The sequence below is a fragment of the Haliotis asinina genome, chromosome 13, assembly GCF_037392515.1.
Source record: "Haliotis asinina isolate JCU_RB_2024 chromosome 13, JCU_Hal_asi_v2, whole genome shotgun sequence".
Taxonomy (NCBI): domain Eukaryota; kingdom Metazoa; phylum Mollusca; class Gastropoda; order Lepetellida; family Haliotidae; genus Haliotis; species Haliotis asinina.
Window position 1 is genome coordinate 45,849,719 of NC_090292.1, and position 9,191 is coordinate 45,858,909.

At 41.0% G+C, this 9,191-nt stretch overlaps 1 protein-coding gene across 1 annotated transcript; it reads left to right on the forward strand.

The window, feature by feature from the left end:
* The first annotated feature begins 1,998 nt into the window (after window positions 1-1,998).
* Window positions 1,999-3,424, forward strand: LOC137259592 (uncharacterized G-patch domain protein DDB_G0278987-like). Its single transcript, XM_067797210.1, has 2 exons — window positions 1,999-2,077; window positions 2,940-3,424. The coding sequence occupies exons 1-2, from the start codon at window positions 1,999-2,001 to the stop codon at window positions 3,422-3,424; spliced, it is 564 nt and encodes a 187-aa protein (XP_067653311.1).
* Window positions 3,425-9,191: the final 5,767 nt, after the last annotated feature.

Here is a 9,191-nt window from a genome sequence, read left to right on the forward strand (position 1 = left end):
GTAGCACATCGCAGGGTGGGGTCAATAGAAGAGTATGATCAACAAATTGTAAACAGGCTGATAGAATGCAAAGAGAATAGTGAGCAAAGTGAACAGCTAATTTACAGATTTCACCTATAAATCAACTGCAACTGTCGAAACCCACTTCATCCCCATCCAATAAGCTTGTTTATTCTGAACGATGTAGCGCGATATGATGTTGTTTACACATCAGATCGGTACCAGTTTGACGTGTGGTCATGGCTTAAGTAACATAGCGATTATATACTGGACAAAATACGTTAGGGATGCTGCTATTTTTATGACTGATATATTTTATGAGTGCGTTCATGAATTAATAGATCATTATTTAAAATTTACAAATACTCCTACCTGATTTTGTCCAGTATGTACATTTGTACCATTACATGAGTCATTAAAGCGTAATTTATGCCATTATAAATGTCGTTATTTTCGTGAATTTGGATTTGTGAACAAGCATAACTGCTTACGGAAACACCGCTCCATGCTACATAATGTACAGCATGAAGTAGAGGATTCGAAGTCATATATATTGACCACAATACGTTTAAATTAATACAGATACTATCACATAAAATTATTCTAGTCATAGACTGGAGAGTTACATTTGGATGTGTCAAATGATCATCATTCACATATAGATATATAAACTGACAGCATATCACAAAACAATATGCAATAAACCACATTCAACACAACTTTCACCGCTTGTACATAGAACACTGTTGACGAATCTCACATGTATTAGAGATAATCACATCACCACATGTCGAATAAATTTCCAAGACATTTGCAAGCTTGTAAGTGTAGACATCCTTGGCAGGGTAGGGGCAGCTGTATTTGTCCACGTATTCAAAACGTATTATATATGATTTTACATGCTTTCACTTTTACCTTTGCATCAATGCATGTCTAAATTCACAAGTAAGATGTGTTTTTTTCCAGTGTTGTCCAAGATGTCCGCATATTGATGCCGAAGGAAGTTTTTCACTGATCTCGACTTTGTGCAAGTTGCGCGGACATTTTCAACCATGCAAATATTCGTTGTAACAGTTTTGTGCTGCCTGACTTTGAACTGCAACGCAACAGGAAACGATTACACGCATTGAGGAAACATATGATACTATTCTCTCACTTGTGCAAGGTACTTTTCAAACGCCAGAGAACCAGAGGTCAGCGAAACGCCATTGTCCGGTATTGGAGAAGGAAACAGGACTTCTCCGCAGGCACCGAGCCAAACAATATACTGCATTTTAGAGGGAAGCCAGTGGTGAAACGAACGGATGTTGCTAAGGTTGTCGAACATGCATTTCATAGTCAGAAATCAGCAGGATACCGAAAGCTATGGCATTTGGCAGCTGATTCTATGTCAGGACTTACGGAAAGATCCATACGGAGAGAACTACGCACGAAAGAGAAATATGCCATCCACACTGCCAAGTTTACAAATAAAGCTATCATCAGACCAGTCAGGGCAAAGTGTGTGCAATCCCACCATCAAGTGGATCTCGTAGATTTCAGCAGAAATGCTGTTAGATGGCAAGGCAAAACTTATAAGTTTATACTGTCACTTGTGGATGTTTTCAGTAGATACACATGGCTTGTGGCGTTGCAAACAAAGAAGAGCAGGGGTGTAGCCAGTGCTTTACGCGTGATCTATGAAGAGCATGGCCCACCTAAGAAGTTGCAGATGGACCAAGGTGTCGAATTTAAGGGGCATGTAAATGAACTTTGTAAAAACCTTAAAATAAAACCAATACGCAGTAGACCGTACCATCCCCAGTCTCAAGGAAAGGTGGAGAGATCACACAGACAACTGAGAAAGAAGATAATGTATGACTTTGTAACTATGGGTGCCAAGGGTGTGAACTGGGCATCACATTTGCGGAGATATGCCTCAGTAATGAATAATGAAAAGAAGGAATGTTTAGGTTGGCAGAGTCCATTTGAAGTGTACTTCGGAAGAAAATCCAACACATGGATTCAGATGACTTCAATGCTGATAGTGTGAATGAAAATATTCAAGAACCTAATGCCATGGACAGATTGAAGCAAAGTAAATACGCTACACAGACCAGAAAGCGTGCTGAAGTAGCGACAAAGAAATCAAATAGACGCAGTGTGGCTAGACAATGAAGACTACATCCCCCGTCAGTGTACAGTGTTGGTGACGATGTATTATGCACATATAGTTCAAAAAAGGGAAAACTGGCTCCCAAGAAACAGCACATTGTAAAAGGGAAAATACTTGCACGGAAGTTAAAATCATCGATGTATATGATTTCATTCACAAATCCTATAACAGGAGAAGAGCACACGTCTGAATGGATGTCAGTCGATAAGTTGTCAAGTTCCACAATTGATGCTGAAGTAAAACGAAAGCAAAGAGCGACGTCCAGATCATAACGCAGACAACACCGAGCGAAGTATCGTATACCACTGTTGGACACGGATAGACCATTTGCATCTATAGGTCACATCGTTTACGACCCCCCAGGAAACGGCGACTGTCAGTTTGCAGCCTTATGTCACCTTTTAGCAAAGATTGGTATATTCCGTTCCTCTAGGACACTTCGGGAACAGGTAGTGAGTTATCTCATAGAGCATCCCTATACACCAGATTGATTTCCCTTGGAACTTTATACCGGTGAAGAATGGGACACATATATAGCTGGTATGCTAGAAGCTGGTACCTACGGTGACCATATAACACTACAAGCGGTCTCAGATATGTTTAATGTCAACATAATTGTGCATTCATCCCTTGGCATAGATGCAACAGTTAATATCGTTCCCACGGACAGTGTAGCCATCCACACCCTCAATCTTGGTCATTTTGGTGAAGAAGAAGGCGAACACTATCTTGCACTTCCAAATGAAGAGGAAGTACCAACATCCATTACGAACATAAACAACAGATGTGCCAAGACAGGAGTCTGTTAACAACAGTGACGATAAAGAATTCAATTCCCGTGATTCATCATCACCATGTGATGACCGCTGTTCATCTGAATTCGAAGGAATCAGAGCGGAAAATTCAAGACAAAGCTTGTACGGAAAACGTACCAGCAACGAAGAACAAGGGCATTCTCCACACACTGAGCTGGAATCTGCTGACACTGAGCAGGAATCTACAGACACTGGGGAGTCAAAGCAAGTGTCTGATGACAACGGTAGTGATGAAGAAAAATGTGATGATTATGACTTGGACGGGAACAGAAAGGGCGAGTCAACAGAAACCATACACAGCGATGAAGAGCAAGATCATTGTTTGCTCACTGAACAAGGCTCTGGCACGACAAACAGCAGCGACAGAGAACAGAATGTCCCACGACAAGATAGTTCACCCATTGATCAGGAGCTTTTAGAAACGGAAGCAAGTGAAAATGCAACACCAACATGAGACCAGAATAGTAGCGACGAGGAAGTTCAAATCTCAAGCGAAGAAGATCTCAATATGGAAGGAATTGATTATGTTCCACAAGAATATGAACAAGCTGCTTTTGCTGACTTACCAAACGAAGTTGTGCGTCTTATTATTGAACTGTCTTTACAGAAAGCCCTTCAATCTTCTGGCCGATTATTGTGCAAAACAATATTATCTTTCTTGCAAGTTTCACATCAATTTCGTTCACATACTAAGTCATTTCTCCATCTGCGACCACGAATTTACTGCCCACATATCACCCTGGAAAGAATTGTAAGTGTGCGAAAACTAATAATGAACTATGGTAAAGGAAGCGGCGTAGCAATAGAACTCAAACGAATTGTGAGTCATATAAAGTGGATCAACGCGTGGTTAATTACAGAAAAGAATCCGTGTGGGTGGTACACAATAAAAGACATATTTTGGAAAAAATAGTGTTTGAAAGACTCCATAGTATCATGTGTTGCTCAGCGTTATCGAAATTATTGGATTGACATGACATGTTGGAACCATGTAAATTTATGGTTTGGACGTAGTCCTGTTGCTGAAACATGATTTAAATGTCGCCATAACTCATCTCTGAGCAATGTAAGTATGAATGCATCGAGGAAATGCCTTGGGTGTATTTATTGATCATTGGAACATGATTGTGACCCATCACGTGAAATGGACACTTATTGCAAACTGAAAGAAGCACCTCACTAAAATCACTACAGTTTTCACTACACTACAATTTCATAGAATTCCACATATTTTCTTACAAATAACCGCACCAACCCCTCCACGTAAGTGATGGATTACATATGACAGACTTTGCAAGAGTCAGTAACTGTTGTCTGTTTTAGTTCTACATGAATGTACTCGGAGGTGACCACGGTAATGTGGAACAAACAAAGGGCCTTTAATTTTGTTCATTGAAAATGTCATATATGCGTTTATGGATTCAATGTTTTGAAGTCGACTCACTATGTCAAAATACCTCATGTTTTCAACATATGTCATATTTGGGATTTCACTTTCTTAGTAAAGTACAAATTCTAGTACTTTTTTCCGGTTGAGTCCCATCCGGGATTCGAACCCGCACCCTCAGAGTCAGGCACCTAATCGCCAGCACACAAAGTCAGCCGCCTAGCCCGCTCACCCACCGCGACTTCCACAAAAATGAAAGTCGGACAACTGGCAGTCTAGACTGCGTACTTTGTGTACCCCTCTGATGAGTGTAAAGTGGCACGGCTCCCACGGCCGAAAGCTATGATTACACGATGCCATTTAGAAAGTGGTCAAATGCAACATATGTCATATTTGGGATTTCACTTTCTTAGTAAAGTACAAATTCTAGTACTTTTTTCGGTTGAGTCCCATCCGGGATTCGAACCCGCACCCTCAGAGTCAGGCACCTAAGTAGTCAAATGCAACATATGTCATATTTGGGATTTCACTTTCTTAGTAAAGTAAAGTTGTCCGACTTTCATTTTTGTGGAAGTCGCGGTGGCTGAGCGGGCTAGGCGGCTGACTTTGTGTGCTGGCGATTAGGTGCCTGACTCTGAGTGTGCGGGTTCGAATCCCGGATGGGACTCAACCGAAAAAAAGTACTAGAATTTGTCCTTTACTAAGAAAGTGAAATCCCAAATACAAGGAATGTGAGATCTTATTACAATTTGCCGCACATGGTATTACAATTTGCCGCAGTTTATTACAATTTGCCGCACTTGTTATTACAATTTACACGCACTTTGGTACAAATAACAGTACCCGACTTCGACTGTGGACTTCAGAGATTTTGAAAAATACAGTTTGTATTTTTCATTTCTATTAACATGTGAGTGGTGAAATGTGACCGTGATGAAGACGAAGAAAGGTTGGATTTCGACTTTCTTTAGAGATTAGAAGGATGGAGAGATCTTATTACAATTTGCCGCAGTTTATTGCAATTTGCCGCACTTTGGTACAAGTTATAGTAACCGACATCGAGTGTGGACTTTCAAGTGGGATTTGGATAAAATAGTTTGTATTTTTTTAGATTTTTTGAAACATATGAGTGGTGGGATGGGACCGTGGTGAAGAAGAACACAGGTTGGAATTCGACTTTCATTGGAAATTATAAGGAATGAGAAATGTTATTATAATTTGCGGCACCTGGTATTACAATTTGCCCCGTCTGTTACTACAATTCGCCGCAGTTTATTACAATTTGCCGCACCTGTTATTACAATTTGCCGCAGTTTATTGCAATTTGCCGCACTTGTTATTACAATTTATACGCACTTTGGTACAAGTTACAGTACCCGACTTCGACTGTGGACTTTTGAAAAAAAAATAGTTCATTTCTATTAACATATGAGTGGTGAAGTGTGACCGTGATGAAGACGAAGAAAGGTTGGATTTCGACTTTCTTTAGAGATTAGAAGGATGGAGAGATCTTATTACAATTTGCCGCGTCTCTTATTACAATTTGCCGGAGGTTATTACAGTTTACTGCACTTTGGTACAAGTTACAATACCCGACTTCGAGTGTGGACTTAAGGGATTTGAATAAAATAGTGTGTATTTTTTAAACATATGAGTGGTGGGATGGGACTGTGATGAAGACGAACACAGGTTGGAATTCGACTTTCTTTGGAGTGAGTTAATATTTAACCTCACATCGGCAATATCGCAGCCATATCGTGACGAGAATATAGCAGAGAAAAAACCGAAATATATATGCATGTTATGAAGAACCTGACGACGTAGGACAGTAAAACCACTAGACTATCACAGTTAGTAGTAAAACTTTAAAAAATGATAGTATCACTATTTCCACGGTGCAAGGCACCCGTGGCGAGCCACCTCCTCGTGGTGGGTGCTGGGTAACGCTAAGAGCTCGCCGACACCCCCGTAGTGGACCCGGGGGGATATTTGGTCCACCAACCCGTTTGCCGTGGGTTGCGGCCCGTGTCGGCGGAGGAAGGGATCCTGGTGGTTGAGGGCAATAGGAGCTTGCGACCGTGTTCCTGTTGCTCAATACACCACTTTGGCCCTGACTTCGCCTAGACGGGTGGTCGAATGGGCCAGGTTCGACCAATCGGCTGGTCATGCCAAGCCCTGTGCATGGAATCTATGTATATTTATCATTGCACAAGTATAATTTGAAATTGATGTAATTTTGGTCTTGGTTTTATTTTTATAAACATGTTTGATTTGAATTCTGACGTTCAAAACTTTGCCTAGAGCCGTATGCCCAGAAGGCGATGGCTCATGGGCCAATCTGGTGGATCAATTATTCATAATTCTTCTGCTGGAGTATATCATCCGGGTATCCTTGGTGCTGCAGGCTGGAGGCCCGCTTGCTTTTGCATTGTCCTTGTGATACTCCGTGGTGGGTGGGGAGCTCGGATGATGAAACCTAAATAACTCACCATGGCTTACGAAACCCCCACTAAAACGTCCGAGTAAACGTCCTCTTGAAAATGACCCTGTTGATGACCTCAGAACGTCTAAACACATTGACTACTGGTCACGTTTTATTGTCATTGAGACCAAAGATAATGCACCTTTAAAGTTAAACCCTTTTGTGGTGTCTAAAGGTATTCAAGGCATTGCCGGTGATGTAAAGAACATTAGAAAATTACGTTCTGGTGCACTGTTGATCGAGTGCGCCAAAAGGCAACAGTCAACGAACCTTTTGAACACTGACACTTTCGTTGGCACTCCGGTTACTGTCACGGCCCACAAAACACTGAACACGAGCAAGGGAATCGTACGTGATCGAGATCGCTTACTGGCAGACATGTCTGAACTTGATATCGCTTCCGAAATGAAAGATCAGGGTGTATTATATGTCAAACGTTTCACAGCCCGTAAAAACAACACAACTATTCAAACTAATACCTATCTGTTTTCTTTCTCATCACCTAGTGCTCCAACATCACTTAAAGCTGGATACTGTAATATCAGTGTGGAAAAGTACATTCCGAATCCCCTTCGGTGTTTCAAATGCCAAAAGTTCGGCCACGGTGTCAATACGTGCACACTGTCTGTTGTGTGTGCTCACTGCAGTGAAAAGACACACACAACAGAAGATTGTGACAGTAACGTCAAAAAATGCACCAACTGCTCAGGCGACCACTCCTCATTTTCAAAACAGTGTCCTGTTTGGAAAGAGCAAATGGAGATAAACAGAATAAAGTGCACTCAAAATATCTCCTTTTCTGAGGCAAAAAATATGGTCTGATCTTCCAGAAAGTTATGCTACAGTAGCAAAAACTTCATTGGAGTCTACCCCTAAAATAACAAAATCATCCACAGGCTGCCAAACTACCTTGACTTGGGTAAATTGTGATTCTCCACAGCTTTTGTACCCTGCCATATCATCTCAGACTGAGGAATCACTTCCTAGTACCTCAAAGTCTTCTTCTGATCACAAATCATCATCTCAGTCTGACTCAAAGTCTCAATCGACAGCTGATAGTCAACAAACTGTGAAAAGTAAACCGAAGCCAAAGCCTGATGCTTCAAAACAACAAACTGGCAGAGCTCCTAAAGGGTCACAGAACAAAATTCAACTGTTTAATAAATACGGGTCTCTTGAAGACATGGACATTTCTGAAAACGTCCATTCTAGGGCACATAGCTTGTCGCCCTCTAAAAGAGTGCGGGGTAGATCCCCAATAAATCCCCCAAAAGATAGTTTATTCTAATAATATTCTACAGTGGAACTGCAGAGGATTGAGGACAAATTTACATGAATTACAGCTATTAGTCCAAGAGTTTACACCTTCAGCGATATGTCTCCAAGAGACATATTTAAAGCAAACAGATACATTTGACCTTCGTCAATTTAATGCATATCATTGTTTTTCACCTCCGGGTGATAGGGCCACTGGCGGATCATCCTTTCTAGTCAGACAAAACGTTATTCAAAGCCATGTTTCACTTAATACTAATATGCAGGCTGTTGCAGTGAGAGTTACTTTACATGTAGCGTTTACGCTATGCTCTCTTTATATTTCGCCGTCTTCGACGTTTGCCAAAACTGATCTTCAAGCTCTATATGACCAACTCCCGAAGCCCTGTATTATAATGGGAGATTTAAATGGACACAACCCACTCTGGGGTAGTGTAGCTACAAACACTAAAGGTAAGTTATTGGAGGATTTTTGTTCTGACAATGATTTATGTATTTATAATGATGGTTCCAGCACATATTTACACCCTGGTACAGGGACCTATTCTGCTCTCGACTTGTCACTCACAAACTCAGAACTACTAAATGAATTCGAATGGTCAGTCCACGATGACCTCTGTGGAAGTGACCATTTTCCTACTGTATTAAAAGCTGTAACTCCATCTGATGTTCCTCCATCATCAAGGCGAAATTTTAAAAAGGCTAACTGGGCTTTATATGAAACACTGTGTGCTGAAAAACTTCAACCTGGGCTTTTTATTGAAGTTCCCGATGCTATTAAATGCTTTTCGGATGAACTGAATTCCATAGCTGATGAGTGTATACCAATGTCCTCTGTAGTTCCACACATAAGAAAACCATGGTTCAACGATGAGTGCAAACAAGCTAGGAAGGCAAGGAAAAAAGCAGAACATTATTTCCGTCGCCATCCTATGGTGCATAATTTAAATAAATTTAAAATTTTAAATGCTAAAGCACGGCGTACTTTTAAACAGAACAAACGCCAATCTTGGCAAAATTATGTATCCAAAATAAATTCTCGGACACCCATGTCCAAGGTATGGAACATGGTGCAGA